The 20,884-nt window shown below is 42.2% G+C and overlaps 2 protein-coding genes across 4 annotated transcripts in view; one reads left to right on the top strand and one right to left on the bottom strand.

Moving 5' to 3' along the window:
* XRN2 (5'-3' exoribonuclease 2) overlaps window positions 1-13,189 on the top strand; it is a 62,796-nt gene extending 49,607 nt beyond the window's left edge. For all 3 annotated transcript variants that reach the window (XM_070381173.1, XM_070381174.1, XM_070381175.1), the window contains 3 exons: window positions 5,426-5,489; window positions 10,263-10,401; window positions 12,552-13,189. In XM_070381173.1, the coding sequence (XP_070237274.1) occupies window positions 5,426-5,489; window positions 10,263-10,401; window positions 12,552-12,617 (269 nt within the window). In that variant the 3' untranslated portion in view covers window positions 12,618-13,189. The remainder of the gene's footprint in view (window positions 1-5,425; window positions 5,490-10,262; window positions 10,402-12,551) is intronic.
* Window positions 13,190-19,278: 6,089 nt separating this feature from the next.
* NKX2-4 (NK2 homeobox 4) lies at window positions 19,279-20,609 on the bottom strand. Its single transcript, XM_070382069.1, has 2 exons — window positions 20,168-20,609; window positions 19,279-19,880 (listed from the first exon to the last, which is right to left on the bottom strand). Exons 1-2 carry the CDS (start codon window positions 20,607-20,609, stop codon window positions 19,279-19,281), a joined length of 1,044 nt encoding a protein of 347 aa, XP_070238170.1.
* Between the last annotated feature and the right edge of the window lie 275 nt (window positions 20,610-20,884).

A 20,884-nucleotide genomic window follows, 5' to 3' on the forward strand; every position in this document is an offset into this window, starting at 1 on the left:
CTTTGGTTTTTTTTGCTTTATTCCACCACCTAGGACCTCTAGTGTGATTGAACATAAGTGGTGATGCTGGGCATCCTTGTTTCATTCCCAGTCTTCAGGGCAAGACTTATTATATTTCACCATTAAATATGATATTGGCTATAATTTAATTTTTAGGTAAATTTTTAATTTATATTTTAACAACTTAAAAATCTTAATGTATAGATAACCTTTGTTAGGTTGGAGGAGTTTCCTTCTATTCCTTGTTTCTCGTGGATGTTGGATTTTATCAACTGCTTTTCCTCCATTTCTTGAGGTGATAATGTTTGTTTCTTTTTTATTTTTTCTTCTTCTGTTACGTGGTGAATGACACAAACTGATTTTTGACTATTACACTAACCTGGCATTACTGGAATGAGATTAATGTTGATTTATCTGTGTGTGTGTGTGTGTGTGTGTGTGTGTGTGTTAGCATTTTGTGGGATATTGATTCATATCTATGATTTGAGAGACAAGTTTACAGCTTCACACATTCTGGGCTCATAAAAAAGTTAAAAAGTGTTTCCTACATTTTTATTTCTCTAGTAAGGGTTACTGTGAGATTGTTGTCATGTCTTAATCCTTCAAAGAATTCAGTGGTTTGTGTGAGTTTCTTTTCTTGCAAGAGCTTTTTGAAGCTTTTTAAAGGAGAAAAGTACACAGTTACATCTCATTTCTAGAACCACAGATCGGTTGTGGAAAGGCTTGGTGGTGGTTCTGGTTAGGGAGAGAGGTGAAAGTCTGCACTCATCTGTGGCCACACTTGTACAATAAGCACAGACAAATGCTGCAGCGGTCAGGAAAGGAAATCCCATGTCCTGTGAAGTTTTCACCCATACTCTTCACACACAGCTCAACATAAGATTTGGCTTTCCTTCTTTCTTTTGTTTTTTAAGTTAACTGTCATTAAGATCTTTATGGCATATTTATCTCATGGCCACTTGTGACCTCTCAGTTTCTGTTTATGCAGACAGACCTAATCCCTGCATGTATGCCAACCAGTCTGTCCGTCCATCCATCCATCCGTCCATCCATCCGTATCTCTCTCTATATTTCCTATCTGATTTGTATCTGATCCTTTACATTTACACTTTCATATCTTTTTTGAATACCAAATGTTTTAGGGTGGAGATATCCTTTTAAGAAGACCAGTGATAAGATCTTTTCTTATTTTCTCCCCATGAGTCTGTGTTGTCAAGACGCTCACTCCCAGAGTGCATGTGTGAAGTGTGCTTGTTTCCCCTCCTATTTTAATTAGATGTGTGTATTCTAAACTGAAAATACTGAAAGTAATGTGCAGATCCCCAGTCTTGCCTCCTGGAGATCCTGAGCTTCTGAGTCTCTGGTTGAGGAGGCAGCTCTCCTGGTGCTTCTGACATAAAATAACGTGAGACTCACCTCAGCCAACAGCGCGAGTGCATGTGGACTGTGGCGTGGCACGGTGTGGTGGGCGTGGTCCTGGCTTCCCCTCCACCCCTTGACAGCCTGTGACCTCAGGCAGGCTCTGATCAGTACTCAGCGTTTCTTCATTTCTGAAATGGTACAGAGAACACCCATCTCACAAAATTCCATGGTGAATGAGTTTAAGTTATTAAGTACTTGAACCAGTACCTGGCACATGGTGCGTGCTATGAAAGTATTAAGTGATAAATGATCCTCTATATAGCGTTCCTCTCTATAGAATTTTGAACTTTAAGTTTTGGTTAGAAATAGTTTTAGTAAAATTGAGATCTAAACTGGTTAGTCAGTCTTTTAAAATATTTGTAGTATCACAGCTGTTTCTTCATGTGGTGCTGAGTTCCATCAAGGAGAGCCACGGTCACAGAGCCAGTTTCTGTCAAGTGTCTGCTGCAGGCGTCTCTCTGTCGGTCTTTGATTTGTCTTTGATGTGTCAGTTTTTGGCTGATGGGTGATTGTCCGGGGACTGTTGGGAGTCAAGTGCAGCCCTGAGTGCTCGGCATGAATAAAGCATTCGCTTCTGCAGCCTGGTGAACATGGCATGTCACTTCTCTTCATTTCAGTCCGTAAACTTGTCAGTTATCTGCATTTGAAAAGTGATTTTTGATTCGTGGCAATCAGTAAACATGAAATCTTTTCTGTGATTGCCACGCTGATTAGGTAAATTGTCACTTGAGGAACTGTTGGTAAAGCCTTGGTTTCTGTGGCCGGAGAGCTCTAGAAAACGGATGTGTTTTTAAAGATCATGGGAAAAAATTAGCTCTCATTTTTTTCTCTCTTGTGCTTCTACCTTTCTGAAGTGCAATTCAGTATCTCAGAATTTTTTCTCCCCCTCTCTAATGGATCTTCTGTTAGAGCCATACAAATGAATGATAATAAGTTTGTTTTGCATTCTATTTCATTACTTCTCAGCCAGGAAGTATTTCTGCTTTATGAACACTTACATGCCATATATATTGTTCAGAATCACATGAAGAGATTTGTTTAAAGGTAGCCTTGAAGTTTGTCAATCCTCTTTAGTTTTCTTCTTTGAGAGCAAGAGGTATTTTAATAGTCATGTGATAGAATTTTTAAAAGTCGTATAAAATTTGCTTAGGTTTTTAACAAAAAACGATAGTTTTGCATGTGCTGAGTTTGGAAAGAAGATTGTCTTGGTGGTAAGAAATAGTGAACGAGAAACAGAGGAAAGCAGCTGGCATACCAGAGTTGGTGGGGTAGGAACTCCGGCTGCTTTCCTGGGCACTTAGAGGGATACAGTTAGACTACTGAGAAGGGCTCTGCCTCTCCGAAGAAAACATTTGTGCACAGTGAACTTTACATTCCAGTTCTCCTTAGAAATATTGGTGTGCTTAATCTAACAATGTGGCATATTCAGATGTAGTGCATATTCTAGAATGTTGAAGACTTTGCCTCTACTTACAGTGTTCCTGGGAGGAAATACACCTGCTTTTTTTCCCTACCTTTACTTTTCATAAAACCTTAGGATAAACATTTCTGAAGGCTTTTCTTAATGTGACTGTTTTTTTTTTATTATCTTCATTCAGTTTTCTTCGTATTAGGGGGCAGTCCCATGGAGAGTGCGTACTCTGCCATGACACCGTATATAAAGAGACACCATGCAACCCAAATCGCAGAATTAAGTCTGTTAAAAAGGAGGCCTGTTTCTGGGCTGACCACAGTGATTTTGGAACGTGTAAAGTACAGAGTTAGACAGGGGTCCGAATGAAATTTACTGTATTTCTTTTGATCTTTTTTTAAATTATTAATTCATTTTTTGGCTGTACTGATTCTTCCTTGCTGTGTGAGCTTCTCACTGCGGTGGCTTCTCTCGTTGCAGAGCACAGGTGAGCTTCAGTAGTTGTGGTTCCCAGGCTGTCAAGCACAGGCTTATAGTTGTGGCCCTTGGGCTTAGTTGTTCCATGGTGATGTTTCTCATATTAGCTAACTTTGTTTAAATAAGACGCTAAACTATAATGCTTCTGGGAACATTTTACCAGTTTTCACAAACTTAAGTTTGGTACAATATCTGAATAGTTATGGACTACAAGTTTAACAAAGTAATGATTAGAAAAAGTGGCCCAAGTGTTGGTTTTACTGTTGGTAGATTCCTTTTTCGTAATTCATTGAAAATCATAGTGTTTTGGGGTATGTGTATTTTAGATTTCTCTATAGAAATAAACCACACAGGTGAAATGATTGCTGTCTTGTAAGAAGTTCTGGTTTTACCTCCTCTGATTTAGATTTCCTGATGGTGCATAGTGATTCAGACATTACTCCGCCCGGGCCGGACTAGGGTTCCTGGCCTTGCTTCCTGTGAATTGTGTGGTGATGAACTTCTTGAGTTTCCATTCAGGTCTGAATATTAAATGACCACAGAGAAAGGTCATCAGCATTGTTCTCGGTTTGGCTGCTACTAATTTGGTTTTTAGGGCTTCCCGGGTGGCTCAGTGGTAAAGAATCCCTCTGCCAGTGCAGGAGATGCAGGTTCAATCCCTGGGTTGGGAAGATCCCCTGGAGAAGGAAATGGCAACCCACTCCAGTGTTCTTACCTGGAGAATCCCATGGACAGAGGAGCTGGTGGGCTATAGTCCATAGGGTCACAAAGGGTCGGACACAACTGAGCAACTAAACAACAGTTTGGTTTTAAAGAGATGACAGGGAGGCATAATTCAGATTGATTGGAAATGCCATCCCTCTTTCAGTTTGGAATGGCATTCTGCTTGGGAGTGACGGAGGTGAAGGCCTCACTCATGCACGTGCCATTGGCCTGGGACTGGGTGGCTCCCCTAGGCTGGTTTGTCCACCTCGGAGGCTTTCTTTGGGCCAGCACCTTGGCCATGTTGCTTCCAGAGCGGAAACAGCCAGGTGCTTCCTGCTGGAACCCTTGTGAGCAGCCAGGTGCCTTTACTTGTTCCTGATTCTCCTTGGTAGGAGGTTTTAAAACACCGTTCTACTTCTCTTTCTTTTTCTCCTCAAGTAAACCCAGATTGCATCTTTTTGGTTGCTAACCAGAGATAAGCTTTCATTTCTTCTTTCCTTTAAGAAAGTAATTTTGAAAAGCATGTTTCTAGTTTGTGTTTCCATTAAAATGTGAGCTTGAATACATTATGGTAAGCCTGTTGTCCTTGGGCCTTGGGAGTCTGGAGGCCTTACTGTCCTCACACGGAGACCTCATTAGACAACTCCTGGAACAGCTGGTCACACTCAGACCCTGCCAGAAGGTGGCCGAGGTGGCGAGAGTGGGGGCCAGAGCGGCGGACAGTTGATACAAACTGTGGGCCGCGCTGGGGGTGCCCTGCAGCCCATTTACACAGAGGGCCGGCAGCCACTTACCTGTTGCTTGTCATTCGTTCAGTGTTCCCGGCTTCGGTTCATGTTAGGGGAAGAGGTTTGACTGTCAGAAAACAGCAGGAAAGTAGGCGATCCCTTGTGAGCACATCCTCTGGCCTGTTTTGGAGAGACTGCTGTCTGCGTCCTGTTGGCATCGCTCAGAAAGTCAGGGTGCTTTCAAGTTGACATGTTTAAGGGGCAGATTTTAGGCTTTCTATTAAAGTTACTTATTTGTTCAGTTTTTGTTTATGGATAAAGCCAAAATACCATTGTTTTGCACAGCATTTAAAATATGAATGTAAAATACATACATATGTCTTTGCACACACACGTACACACACAGCAAGGGAGGGAGAAACGTGAGTTTAATGAGAAAGGCTTCTCAAACTAAAAGCTATGTTTTCTTATCAAAGGAGAAATAATTTTACAGACAAATTTGTTGACTTTGTTGATTTCATATCTTTTCACTTTTCCATGGTGTGTAATTATGCTAGTTAGTATATTCAGTCTCAATTTTTCCCAAGAATTGTTAATTATAATATATGTGGGTAGCTGAATAATAATTACTTTTCCAAAAAAAAAAATTCTGCTGTTTAATCCTTTCCTGTTTATCTTCCAGATGTGAGGCCTCAGGACTCCTGGCGAGGTCCCCCTCCCCTTTTCCAGCAGCAAAGATTTGACAGGTAATGCAGACATGAGTTTTCAGTAATTTTTCACACCAGCATTTGAGGTTTGGGCTTTCTCTGTAGTATGAAATGTACTTTCTCCCCTCTAAAGAATTTCTTTTGGGCCTGTTCTTTAGGAAAATACATGGTTAACACGTTGAAGCAAAAGATTCATATTTATATAGTTTCCTGCTTTTCTTGGTTCCTAGCCTTTACTTTATTGATGCTTTTGAGGTGCCCTGAAAAATGCAACACAGAGAGCTTAAAATTGTTATTAGGTTTTGGTCAGGCTAAACAAATTTCTTTTTAGAAGAGTTGTGCAGCTTAATGAGGCATAACTAATGGGGTTCCACTTTTATCATTTCTTTGCCGGCAACACAGTGTCAGTACAGACCCACCATTGATCCTTGCTGCAGACCTCTTGAAGTCCTAATCAGCTTCTTTGGTACAACTTTTTCAGGGTTGACAAGCTTATTGTGGTGCAGTGTCACTGTAGGTCAGTAGTTATTAGTTGCCACTGAAAACAGTTTCTTCAACTACTTAAGACTGAACTGAATTAAACGCAGAAGGGACTCAGAAGAGGATTATGGGATCTGCAGTCTAATAAGTACCACGGACGAGGAAGAATGTGACATGGTTTAATAACAAGGGATGTTTGACATGTGTTCTTTCATTGATAAGTTGTGCGCGCCTAAGTCAGGTGGTCTCTGCACGACAAGGCAGCCAGGCGTGTTATGAATAATTATATTAACATCTGAAGAATAATTTTTAAGGGTAGCTTTAAAGTCTGTCGTCTCATGCTGGTCTTGCCCGCATCAGTAGATGCTGAGACGAGTTTAAGCCTCCTCCTAGCACGGCTTCCTTCTTTGCCTTCCCAGTCCTGATCTGTTTTGTTCGCCTCTCCTTTGCTGTTTTAGCAGTCTGATCTGTTCACATCTGAAATGAATGAAGTGTTGTTATTTGAACAGGGTTATAACCTCTACCCCCTTTAAGAAAGTTCTTTTTTTAGAGACTCCAAAACCTTATTTCATTATTTTCTTCAAGAAGATAAAAGAAATTATGTTATTCAATTGTTTATTAATAGTATCAGCTACTTAGTGCAAGCTGCATTTTAATTTAGAACAGCTGCTCTTGCCTGTGTTTATGTTCTGCTTTCAGTGTGAGTGCTCAGGGCACATGGTATGTGCCACTTCAGCACCCTCAGAGTGGCACCATCGTCACTAAATGAGTGAGGGGTGAATTTTTCTAAATACATATTATCACATTCACACTGATCTAACCTTAGATGACCGTCTTCTGCAGAACGTTTGTCACGTTTGATGTTTAAGATTTGGTTTCCCCACTTTGTTGCTTGCTTTTTCCCTTGTTATTAAATACTCACCAATATTAATAATCACCAGAGAAACATGAATTCATTTATTCCTCCTGTCACCCCTTTGAAGTAGATATTGTTACTTTTACAGATGAGGAAACTGAAGCCCACAGTTCAGTAGCTTATCTGAGGTCTCTCTTCCATACCGTTCTTTACCAAGAAACTTTTCACCCGAGCAAAACTCATCAGAAAACTGCTCTGAGCATCCTGTCCCGTGAAGCCACAGGGACTTCAGAGAAGTCCTTCCCCTTCTGAGGCACCCTTTCTTCAGTTCTGCAGCTTTCCTTCCCTCTCCACATTAAGCCCCCCTAAGATCGTCACTTATGTCCTGACATCCGTGGGGTTTTCTTTGATCTATGATCTGTGCCCTAGTCAAGTTGGTATCTTCCTGATTGACTCTGTGAACCCAGCAGATGTGAGGTGTGTTCTGTTGGAGTTTTGGTTTACTTTCAGTCAGAAACTAAAACCGTGCCATAAGGCAGAAGTTACGTGTGAGCTTAATAGAATTCTTTCTTATGTCTTAGAGCGCGGTCATTTAAGAAACACACTGTTTATTCTTAAAACAAAGTTTGAATTTAGCCTCCTAAACTTCTCCATTAGCCAGCCTTTCAGCAGATACATCACTCATTTCTGTAGCCTGTGTCAGTCTAACCTTTCTGACCTTACATGACATAGAGGAGAAAATACAAACTCACTTTGCCTTTGCTGAGATGTCACAACTGGTAAGTAGAATTCTTGCTAGAACCAGGTTTCACTGATCATTAGTTCAGTACTTTTCCACTGCACTGTTAAGTGTTTGGTTGAGAATCCTATTAGAGGAGAAAATTTTTTAAGTGTACTTTTTTTTTTAAACATAAACTACACTGTTTATTGAATTAATTCGTACTTTGAGATAGTATTTATAATTCATATGTTCATTTCACTTAAATTACAACAGGAACACCCTGCTCCCACCTTTGCCTCCCCTCAAAAGGACAACCTAGCCGTCATCATGATGGTGATCGAGGTCCAGGTCCAGCTCGTGCCTCCTCCTCCCCTGGGTGCTGCCCTGTTGTCTGTGTCCTTGCCAGTGGGGAGTCTCTTTTCTGGCCATATCTTATCCAAAGTGGCCATTTAGTTTTTTAACTTAATAGGTACTAAGCTCAGTCGTAGATTTTTAAAAGCTGATTTGTTATATACATATATGTGTGTGTGTGTGTGTGTGTGTATTTATAAATTTAAAATATTTTAAAATAAATTTAAAATAAATTAAAACAATGAGTAGTATATAGTTATGTCATACTGCCAGCTACTTTCCAAAACAGTAATTCAGAAACTTAAGAATATTTTTGCCATCCATGGTGTGGAATGCCTCAAATAAGTTGCTTCAATCAATAGCTACTCATTAAAAAAAATGTGTGTCAGCCTCAGCACTTCCATCTCAGATTTAGAATGTATTTTCCAGGGCAGATTTCAGTTTGTAAAAGTATTTGCAAACTGATATAATTAGTATAGAAATATGATAAACTTAGGTAAAATAAAGGCCTTTCTGCCACTATCAAGCAGAAGAGGGTAGTTCATACAAGTCCCTCTTACGTGGCTCTTTCCATTTAATTAATTATTTTTGTAACTATTTGATTATTATTTTTATAAATATTTTTGTCAAAACCCATTTCAGGTAATCGTTTTAAACCAAAAGGAGAACTTTGTGCTCCTACATTGTGGCCTTGTTCCTTTCTTTAGGTCATAAAATAATGGAGAAGTGCATTTATAATGTATTTTAGCCATGCCAGCTGATTTTCCTGAAACTCAGTTGACTTAGTTTTACTGTTGTAAAACTGTGGAGAAAACATGATCACAGCTCATAAACAGCGTGTGAGCTGTACGTAAAACAAGCGGGTTTTGCATTAATGGCCCAATTTTCACGAGCCTCCTTGGTCACAGCACGAACCTTAACTGCTCAGTCCTGCAGAGACTGGAAGAGACCGTGTCTTCTCTGCATACAGAGCCGTTCCTGCTTGACAGTTGAGCCATTCTCGCTGAAATATATTTGTATTAGTGAATTCAGAAATAAGTAAAAGCCCCGAATATATGCATATTCTTTCTGAGGTACAGATTTTTCAGTTTATTTCGACTCACAGCAGATTATATTATTAGAGTTCTGGTCCCACCACTAACTGTGAAGAATAGCACTGGCCTTTCTAGGATTCTTTAGAGAGCACTTCTTGGAGACATCACACAAAAATAGTTGTCTTTGCTGGTTTTGTTTGTTTTTTTTAAAGGGCAAGCTCCAAGTGAAGGAAGGAGAGTGGGGGTGGAGAGGATGGATTCAGGCTTGAATAGCTGTGAGAAGAATGCATTACCCGGTGAGCCCAGCTTTGGGCTTTCCCTGCTAAGACCTAGGCAGTGAGATTCATATGCTGATGTGGTCATAGCTAATACCAGCTACTCAGTGCTTTAGCAAATTTCAGGTTTTCTTATAATTCCTCTCAGTGTCTGTAACACCCCCCAAAGCTTCTACTGCTGAAGTACACTAGGGAATTTTGCTACTGTTTATTCTTGGTAGTGACTGTTGAATAAAATGGAAGTTGAAGAAAATACCTCAAGAAAGCTGTGTCATACAGGGTGATTGCCTTTAGAGGGTAAATCTTTGCTACACTGTTTATGTGACAGCTTTAAATTGTTATGATTTAATACTTCATACCTGTTGTTTTGTATCTGCAGAGTTAAAATAGGCACTTGAAAACAATTAAAACATTTCTTTTGACCAGTAATCCGGGCCAGCAAACTGGGTTATAATAGCTTTTGAATCTGTGTTCCCATGTAAACTGTACACCAAATGCCAGTCAGTCCATGCCAATTAGTGCTCATGTTGCTAGGTCACCATGGTCAATTGAAAGCCGCATCAATAGAACTTGAAAAGGTTTCCTCCTGATCAGACCTTCTGACATATTGAGCAGAATAATGGATGGGAAAAAACAGCCAAGTCCCCTACCCTAGATTCAAAATACTCAGCAGTAAGAATTCATTTGCAGCATGCAATTAACTAGAAAGAATGGACTCGAAGAACGAGCCTGGACATTTTAAAAAATAAAGCTTCATTCTCTTGTCTCGTGCATGTTTACTCTTTGGATAGCATCTTAAAATGTAGCCAGCTTGGTGATCTTGGGTCCAAAACTTTAGTGACTAAAAAGGAAACTTTACAATTGAAGATGAACAATTTTTTTTTTTAAGTCAGATCTTTCTGATTCAACTGAGTTTTAAACAGATGCTGATATTTCATGAAGTATGTTACACTACACTCGCTGTGAGGGACCTGAAGGCCACTCTGGTCCTATATATCCCATATGACAAATCCAGGCACACTGGATTGTCCCAAATTTGGAAATGGTACCTGCCAGATTTTTGACCTTTAATGTAAATGTGATGCCTTTCCACAGAGGTGTTGGGGCCGAACCTCTGCTACCATGGAACCGGATGCTCCAAACCCAAAATGCAGCCTTCCAGCCAAACCAGTACCAGATGCTGGCTGGGCCGGGCGGGTATCCACCCAGACGTGACGATCGTGGAGGGAGACAGGTGATGGATGTGGTGTGGGCTTTGGGGTGGAAAGCTTACTGCTCACTTTGTCCTAACCGTACCTCTTGGGACTCAATGGTTGGTTGGTTGTTTTAAAATATCTCTGTGTAAGTACTGTTAAGAGTAGCTCAGTTTCCCTTGGATCTCTCATTAAAAATGTTTATGGGATGAGTATCTGCCTCACTAAATAGGTTGTACTTTGAAGATGCTGAAGAATTTTCAGACCAAAAGCCCCTTTAATCACAGCAGTCCAATATTTAGCACAAATATGGTCCAGCACCAAAACATATTGTTTCTCTTTATAATGTTGCTTTTTGTTGTATTAGAAACTGGATCTCTCAAAATGAATGGTAATTTTATAGAAGCCGAAAGTAATCTCTCACCTTTTCAGCTGTTACTTTTATTCCCCTTAGGAGTTTTCTGTCTTGATTTATCTGTTGTGTCTTCATGGAATGAAATCTCTCCTAATTTCCCACTTTTTTAAACTAAATTTAAACATACATTGAATGAGTATAGTAATTCCTAGACAGATTCAGTAAGAGGAAGCTTTATGTCCTTCTCTTTATAATACATCCATTTGTAGCAACATTTAAGCCTGAGGTCTGTTTGCCTCAGTCTGTGCCTCAGCCATTTGACACCCTGGCCAGTATTTACATGCTCCTTAATCCAGTGCTTGCCAGAGAGCAGGGTCTGAATGCAGTGATTCAGAGTGTGTAGTATTCGTGGAGTTGCTGATGTGAAGTGGTTATTAAATTGCTTACCTTGTGTTACCTCAGCCTTTTGCAGTGCTTCGAGTATTAATTTTCTAACTCACGTTCTTGCCCTGTGTCCCTTTCTTCTGACAACTGAGAAGAATCTCTTGCCAGCTAAGAAAAATCTTTTCTTCACACTTTTTTTGGTGTACTCTTAAAAGTCTCAGTTCACTTTATAAGAAAATAATCATCTTAGTTGTCCTTTGAGAGAATTTTGTTAACAGTTCTTTAGATGTATAATATTACTTTACATACTGTCTGCCCAGAATCTCTACAGATGATATCAGCAGGTTCTTTAGATTGAGACTTTATGCTGCTAGAGTCAAGGTGAAAGGAAGGTGTACCTGCAACTAGAAGTTGCTCTGGAGAAATTTGAGTCCAGTCCCCTCATTTTCCAAGTCAGGAGTTAAAACCTCATATCTGCTGTTCAGCAGCAGAGCTGGGGGTGCCTGTTAACTTCTGACCCCAGTTCAATGGCTCTCCTGCCTTCTTTAGGGGAGACCCTCCCTTTAGAGGAGCTTTCTGCTGTTCCAGGAGGTCTAATTGTTATTCACTCAGGAGATCTAAATCATTTAGGACCTTTTGGAAATACATTTCTTTTTCAGCCTTTTTTCTGCAAAGATTTCTTTTTCAAGTAGAATTTTGAAGCACTGTTAAATTGTAGAAGCTCACTGTTAAAACCAGTAAAACTATACTTTCAGTATATTTTTAGTGGAGAACTAGTAAAGTGCTCTGAGCCAGTATGGGGAAAGGGGTCCATTTTAGAATCCTCCCTAGAAATGAGGAGTTGTGATGGCAGACACATCACATTCATCTTTAGGTTGTACCTAAATGGTGTTTGGAAGCATACTAGGAAATGTTTTGAAAGTTCCCTGTAATTGATTATGTAATAACCTAATGTGGTCTACTATTATTTATAGCTAAACAAACAAAAACGCCTAAAGGCTTCAGCTGAGGCAGCAAGCTCCTTCCTTGGTTAAGCAAAATGGCTTTCCTAGTCTAATATGTCTGAGGATGACATGGGCACCTTCCCACAATGTGGCCTGAAACACCATGGGGGCTGGGGGAGGGGCTGGTGGTGGGCGAGACTGACAAGTGTTTTACACAAGACACTTAACTGTCCTTCATTTGTGTACATTTTAAGGAATTTCTTAGGTTCTTGTTAAGGCTGATTTGGTTAGTTGTCAGTGATAGCATTTATGCTAATTTCCACTCGCGTGCAGCTTTGGAAAAGGCTGAAAACCAAATACACGTGTTTATGGAGACCATCCATGTGATATACCTATAAGAAATAGTCCCTTTCTTTTTGGTGTGTTTTTCCATTGAGAAGTAAGATTAATTTCTTTGCAGGAGTGTTAATCCACAAAGTAAACTTTTGCTTTTTTTTTTTTCCTTCAGGGATATCCCAGAGAAGGAAGGAAATACCCTTTGCCACCACCCTCAGGAAGATACAGTTGGAATTAGGCTTTTGTAAAGCTTTCCCAGATCCTTTCATCATTCTACAGTTTTATGCTATTTGTGGAAAGATTTCTTTCTCAAGTAGTAGTTTTTAATAAAACTACAGTACTTTGTGTATTTCTTTTAACTGTATATTTCTACTGATCCGATCTCACTGTTTTATGTTGCTTTCCAAAGATGTGTGTTGCATAATACAGTGGATCTGAATTTATTATTGCTTGTAAAACACATTTGATGGAATAGGAATACTGGTTTTTCATTATGGTTAAAAATCAAACCAGCTGTGGATTTCAAAACACAGTGTATTCTAGATCATCTAAGATCCATGCTGATTTTTAATGCACAGGAATTAAGTATGAACTCTTGAGCTGGAACCCTCAGCTAACTAGAGTGTATATTGTTCAGTATTTCTTTGGGAACATTTCATTGATGTACTTGTCATATGGAAATTTCTGGACTTTAGTAAAAAACAATGCAAAACTTAGAACTCTGGTCTCTTTTGTTGTTTTTCTTTTACAGTATTTAAACTTTGAAAATCTTGGCAAGTGTATGGTTGTTTTTTTTTTTTTTTTTTTTACCACTATATCAGAATTTTCTACAATTAGGTGTCAAAAGAAAATCAATGAAGAAGTAGATTTTAAGAGGATATGGTCAGAAAGACAACCCATCCGACTCACGTATGCCTTTCCACTACTAATTTGGCAAGTTATAAAATCTTCATGAGATTATCTACATTTTACAAATTTCATGCATATTTGTGCTGTAGTTTTAAAGATTTGTTTTAAATCTTGGAGAATTCTCAAAGTTTGAGAAAAATCTTTGAGAAAAGTTCAGGGGGTGGTGATGAGAGAGAGGTGAGGAAGACTGTGGTATAAACAAACTTCTAGTTACAAAATAAATGAGTCATAGGATGAAATTTACAGCATGGAGAATATAATATTATTTTTGTATGGTGACAGATGGTAACTAGATTTATTGTGGTGATCATTTTGTAATGTATAGAAATCTGGAATCAGTCTATGCCCCTGGAACTAATGCAGTGTTGTAGGTCAGTTATACTTCAGTTGAAGAAGAAAAACAACCCACAATGGAAGAACAGAAAGAAGAAAACTTGCAAAGTTTTGGACTTCCTTAGTGGTCCAGTGATCAAGAATCTGCCAGCCAATGCAATTCCCAGTCCAAGAAGATTCCACATGCCTGGGGCAACTACGCCCCAGCACTGCAACTACTGAAGGCCACTTGCCCTAGAGCCTGTGCTCAACAACAAGGAAAACCCGCACACCACAACTGGAGAAACCCAGAGCGCAGCAATGAAGATCCAGCGCAGCCAGAGATGAATAAATAAAGGATTTAAAAAAGAAAACCTGAAAAGTTTAATTCCTAGCTAAATTGCCTATGCTCCTTGGTATATTTTTGCATTATTTCACAATAGATTCCAATCTGTACTCATTTTTTCCTTGCTAGTAAGTACACTCATTCCTTAAATGTATGCTTACAGGTCACACACAAGCACTTCCATATGTGTTTTTCGCTTTCCACAACAGATTTAGACACATGTATGAAGATTTGTCCCCTTTTCCATTCTAGCCTCAGATTGTAAAATCAGGTTTCTGTCTTTCTGACTTTTGACATTTTTGCTTTAATATTCAACAAAGGCAACTTGTTAATCTTAAATCTATTCAGGAAAAATCCCACCTTAACCTTGGATAGGAAGGTATTTTGAAGCTATTGAGTTCATTGCTGATGATGGGTGAATAGAGCAGAGTTCTTTATTGTTGAGATAAAGAGTCTCTGCTGGGAATTAACCATTATATATTACCATCACAATAGAATGAAGGAATAATGCTGTTTATCTGCTGAGTATTAAAAATGTGTAACACCTGAATCAAGTATTGCATATTCAGAAGGAGCCCATGTACATGTCTTAGGGTATACAGCTTCAATAAGTACCCTATAGCCATGCTTCTACAGGACCTAGATTTCTCAGATCTTTAATTTTGGTCTAGTTTTTTAAGTTTTCATGAGCGTATCTAAAGTAATTTTGACTTGGTTTTTTGCACCATTGCACATAACTAATGAAAACATACTAAGTTTGAAAATGTTTTTAAGTGTTTCAAAGACATCTATCTAAGCAAAAGCCTGATGGGAAAACTAAGCCCCTAGCTTTCCTATAGCAGGTGGTGAGCCCTTGCTTCCTTCTCTCTCCTTACTCTGACATCTCTTTACAACTTGTCCCCACGTTTGAATCTTCCAGAAAAAGTCCCCGTTATTTCAACAAAGGCTTTTTAGAACTTTCAGTGGCGCGTTTAAAGCTGTAACTAGCCCTCTCCACACTCCGGAGTAAAAGCCAAAGGATCGATTTTGTGTAGTTTACTCCACCTTACTATGCTTGAATAGGGCCAAGGTTTTCAAGGTCTCATGTTGAAGGTTTTTAAGCATTTAAGAACCTGGGGACAGCCCGACTTTATCGCGGCGCTGAGAGCCGGTGGTGAGCGTCTGTCTTCAGGGTAAGGTCGAGGGCAGCACACGGCCATCCGTCCATCCCGGAGCGCTGTCCGGCCGCGCGGTGTCGGGGAAGCAGGTGGGGAGGTGACCTGCAGGCTGACCCCGAGCCACAGCCGGGCGGGCGGCTCAGGGGGGCGCGCGTCGGCGGCATCATCACCTGGGTTCCTTGGGTCCCCGCATGGATGCGATCATCGGCCCTGGAAGGAGGCAGCGGAAAGGGTCTTCTCCGAGGCTGCTGTTTTTTTCAGTTCTAAGCCTGAAGGTAAGTGAATTTCGCTTGGCTTGGAAATCAGAATGTAGTCGTTCTCCGACGTAACCTGGAAGCCGGGTTAGCAGGCGGCGCGGTCCCGGGCGTGGTCTGCATCCGGCTCGTCCAGCTCCGCGGCTGCCTGGAGCAGATCCGCTAGCCTTCGGCCCGCGAGTGCCAAAACTAATTTAACTAGCAAGCGGCCCATTCTCGGCGGATTTCTTCTCCACTCAGGGTGAGGTGAATATCTGCATTGCTAGTTATCTGATACCGCATGTATGGCACGAGGGCCAGAGGTAACAGGCTTTAATTAGTGTGTGTGAAATGGGAATGGAACCATTTACTACCGCAAAACAGTTTGCACAACTTAAACTTAGGTAACATTTGTGATTAAACGTTTATTAGAAATCACCTAAGCAATTACTGAAAGAGGTTACATGGAAATTTAGAAACTGAAAAGGCATTTCATTCCAACATTCTAAAGCAAAAACAAAGGAAACCAAAACACCTCTCTCAGAAGCTTCCAAATCTCCGTGCTCAAAAAATAATGACATAAAAGTGATCCTAAAATCACAAAGTGATCTCAATACTTACTGGAGAGAGTGACCCCTGACTTCGTCTTCTTTGAATCTTCTCCAGATGCTCACCCATTTTCACTAGCAGCAAAAGTCTACTTATTTAATTCATTTTTAATAAAATGTATCCTAGTGCCCTGTTTCATTGGATTTGAGCATGGCAAGTAGCAGTATTTTTAAAAACTGGACTTGAGTAATTAACATACAGAGTTTTATCCACATATTAATGTTAACGTTAAAGAGTTGGGCGGTATCATTCATATTCTCAACTACATCTGAAACTTTTATCACCATTACACTGTGCATTATTTTATGCACAAATTCATATCTTAAAATCCAGTCATGGGTCTTTATGTGATTATAGTTCACAAATTTAAAAGTCTTTCTAAAAGTCATCATTGCGAAATGCAGCTAACAAAGCAAGTCTTTGGAAGGTGCTTGCATTTAGTGAACAGGATTGTGTCTCTGATTTGCTTTAAATTGAAAGTAAACAGTCAATAGCAGAATGGAGTTTGGACACAACATCTGTGTTGATAAAAGTCTGATTGACTTACTTGTTTTGACTGTTAGGTTTTAGTTCTAAGCAAAGCCTCAAACAGAAGACAACTGGGTTACACCCCCTCTTCCATGTACAAAACACCCTTCCTGTATCTTTCAACATTGGGCGCGCGCGCGCGCACACACACACACACACACACTACTTCAATTTACATCCCAACACAGATTTCAGAAAAGTACCTGCAATCTCCGCCGTTCCTCTCTGCAACTTGGATTCTGGATTTTGGTTTCTGTGCCTCAACTGGGAAAAAACAGGTTAGAGTGTTGTAAAACCCCAAAAACCTTTAGGAAACTGTGACATCCTCAGTTAGCATTTCTCAAACTGAGTTTTGCTGTGGCCTCTGCTAAACTTTGGAGGGGCTTTGTTCCCACTTAAACCCTGCGCCAACCTCTCTCTTGGTTGTGAAGACACTTATCCTCCTCTTCAGTTAATGAGTTTCACCTAGTCTGGCCGTTTGTGTTTTTATAAAAGATCTGCAAAGCACTAATTGCAAAAGAAGCAAAAAAAGCTTTTGTTTCACATTAATCAGAATGTGGAATTCTACAGTATAAACATTTTCTATTTTAATGTTTCAAAAGCAAACCTTATCCTAATTTCTGGATGTGCACACATAAACTCAGTACATTTCTGGGTGCAGAATGTTAAGCTCTCTGCGGCAATTACCTCTGGCTTGAGTCCCTTACTATTTAAAGGAACGCTGAAAGGAGAAAGATATGCCTGCACCAAATACACTTTCAGAAAATATTGTATAAAGAAGGCTGTTTCTTCTTAATGGTCTTTTTGATTGATAGTTCACTTAGTCTAAGGGATTTTTTTGTTCCAGAAATTATCAAGGGAAAAACTGTGCATGAAGATTTATTTTCTTTAAATATGCTACTCGGAACCCTTACTCCATAAGCTACTGGTTTTGTTAAGTATTGGGCTGTAAAAAAAAAAAAAAAAAATTACAAACCATGTGAACTTTTATAACATGTTTTCTAGAAGTAGAATTTCAGAAATTGAAGGAATCAATATAAAGAAGCATTTTTAAACCTGGCACATCGGTAATAGTTATGCTAGCCTGGTTAGCATTTTGAAAATCAATTTTATTAGTATGCAAAAACTCAAACTGGGAGAATTTTCTGAAAGTGTACTGCATCATTTTCATATTTTTTCTGCTCAAATTTTCTTTATGTAAAATGTGTTAAAAATCAGTTGTCAGTTTACAAAAATGCATTCACAGACCCTTGATAAAGATTGATTCACTTGCTTCTGTAGTGTTTTTTTTCTCTTTGTGAAAGGAACTGGAGTTTTTAATTATTATTACTGTTTACTGTAGAAAATATAGAGAAAGTGCAACTTTTAAAAACACTTTGCACAGTTCAGAAAAATACCCAAGCAATGAAATGAAATAAAATGTTTCACTTCAAACTATAATTCTAAAATTTCAAAAATGTAGAAGAGGTTTAGGGTCTCTGGGAAATGTTTTGGTCATTTGTAAAACATGCATTATCCATGTTATGTCTTTAATTTTTCTTCATTTTATGAACTCACTTTCTCCAGCCTTCTTTTAGCATTTTTAATCTACTACCAGTTCTTTAAATCATGAATAAACTGAGCTGTGTTGTCACATCATGCCAACTAGTATAAAAAAAAAAAGCCTATACAACGTAGTGAAAAAGAAATGATCATTTGACATTTACCAAAAAAAAGTTCTTGAATTCTTTTAAGTTATATTTAAATATCCTTTTGAAACATAGGAAATATAAATCAGCATATTAAAGAGTAAATACATTATTTGTACAAGAAAACACCAACAAAATCGGTGTGTAACCCCTATTAACTTCTAAATATGAGAAAATAATATTTTACTGATTCTTTACACACTGATTACCATTCAATAAGTCACCTTATTTTCTTCCTTGACATGCTTTGAAAAATAGATTAATTGATGTCTGTCTTAGCAATTTTGCTTACTTGTTCTAGTGTTTTATCAAGGTACTTTAATTCAGATAATCAAATACCTTAGAAAGAGTAAATAACATGTCTGTAGAATAGGGTATAATTTATTTTGTCCGTTGATTTTGGGAGACCAGTTTCCATATAAAAAGTAGCTTACAATCCTTTCTTTTGATGAGCTGCATCTTAGGAGGAAAAGCCTCTTTTAGGATAATATACAAACACTCATTGCCAAATCATGATCAAAACATTTAAAAACAGCATTAAGTTTAAAAAGCTATATCAATTCGTATAAGCAATATTTTGATTACGTTTATTCCATTTCTCTAAATGGCAATAACTCCTCTGCAGTAATGTTGCTATGTGCATGATCCATCTTGAGCTACAATTCAATTTACTTTCCATCAAACATTAATGAAATTGCACTTAAGCGGGGGCGGGGGGAGCGGTGAGGGGAGGGGTTTCGAAAATTAATCTCCCAAGGTAAGTTCCACTTCAAGAAGAAAACCTTGTTAAAGCTGGGTTGACTTTTAGAGCTACAAACACCACCTAAGTCTCCAACGTTTAAAACTCCGAGAGCTTTGGTTAGGAACGTGGTGGTGGATGTGGACTCGGCCGGCTTTTTACACAATTTAGGAACCTCCGGAAGGAGGAAATCACCTCAAAGCCTCCTGGCCGGCGCGATCTCAGGATTCGATCCTGGGGCTTGTCGCGTCCCCACCCGCAGCGGAGGCCCGGCGCCCGCCCCTCTCCGCGATCCGTCCGTTCTCTCGCAAGCAGCTGCCCCGCCGTCGGCGCGAGCAGACCCTCGGGCGGCGGCGGGACCCCCGGCCAGCCGCGCCGTCACCACGTCCGGCCGTAGAGCAGGTTGGCGCCCAGCGCGCTGCCTCCGTAGTCCCCCGCCGCCGCCGCGTCCAGCCCCGCCAGGCCTGCCCCCGCCCCGTGCAGAGCAGGCGGGCTGGGCGACAGCTCCTCCAGCTCCGGCGTCGGCGCGGGCGGCTGCGGGCCGGCCTGGGGCGTCGGCGTGGCCGCGCCGTTCTGGCAGGGCTTGCCGTCCTTGACCAGCACGGGCACGGCCACGCGGCGCGGCGACGGAGGCGGCGGCGGGCCCAGGACGGCCTCCTGCTGCAGCTGCTGCGCCGCTTTGTCCTTGGCCTGGCGCTTCATCTTGTAGCGGTGGTTCTGGAACCAGATCTTCACCTGAGTGGGCGTCAGGTGGATCATGCTGGCCAGATGCTCGCGCTCGGGCGCCGACAGGTACTTCTGCTGCTTGAAGCGCCGCTCCAGCTCGTACACCTGCGCCTGCGAGAACAGCACGCGGCGCTTCCTCCGCGGCGCCGCTGCAGCGTGCAGGGGCGCCAGCGACTTGGCCGCGTCCGCGATGCCCGTCAGCGACCCCATGCCGGCCACGTTCACGCCCGCCGACGGCCCCATGAACCTGGAGACTGGGGAGGGGCCCAAGGGGAAGACCGGTCAGCAGCCGCCGCCCCGCTCTCTTCACACCGCGGCGGCCGCGACGCCGGCGGGGCCGGTTGGGTCCCAGGACGCCCCGCGCGCTCAGTGTCTCAGGGCCCCAGGGTCCCAGGACGCCCCGCGCGCTCAGTGTCTCAGGGCCCCAGGACGCCCCGCGCACCCTCGGCCGGATTCCCAAGCGCTCCCCGCGCCCCGGGCTGCGGCGGGGAACGCCCGCGCCGTCCTCGGCCCTCAGTCCCGCGCTCCTCGCCCCGCTCACTTGACGAGTAGCGCGGGTCCGGGTTGGCGCCGTACCAGCCGGTGGCCGCGGCGGCCGCGCCGCCCCGCACGCCGTCTGTGTAGGCGGGCAGCTCGCCCACGTTGCCCAGGCCGCCGTTGCAGTAGCCGCCCACGGCGCCGTGCGGGAACTGCGAGACGCCGGGCGGCATGTGGTAGGTGGCGGCCGCCGCCGCTGCAGCCGCCGCCGCTGCCGCCGCCGCCGCGTTGTGGCCCGCCATGGCGTGCGGGGGCTGCATGCCCGCCGCGGCCGCCGCCTGCGAGGAGGGCCCGGGCGGCGGCGCGCGGTAGGCGGCCCCCAGGGGTGCCCCCAGGCCGGGCGGCGTGCCGTCCATGGCGCCGCCGAACTTCTTGTAGGTCTCCTCGATGGGGCTCAGGATGTCGGACACGGAGAAGGGCGTCGTGTGCTTGGGGCTCAACGACATGGCTCGGCGGGCGGCCAGGTAGGGGGGCCCGGGGCGCGCGCGGGTCGCCGCCACCTCGGCCGCGGCGGCTGCGCCTGTGACCAGGAGTCGGCGGCGCGGCGAGCCCCCCGAGCTGCGGGATCTGGGGTTTATTTTAGTCCGGCGCCGGGTTTACGACAGACTCGGGGGGCGGAGCAACATCCCAAACGAGCAAACAATGGTCCTTGACATCTTTTTTCCCTCGCCAACACCCCCACTCCACCCCCACTCCCCATAGAGGAGGCAAAAAGGTAAAG

Source organism: Bos mutus, chromosome 13 (assembly GCF_027580195.1).
Source record: "Bos mutus isolate GX-2022 chromosome 13, NWIPB_WYAK_1.1, whole genome shotgun sequence".
NCBI lineage: Eukaryota > Metazoa > Chordata > Mammalia > Artiodactyla > Bovidae > Bos > Bos mutus.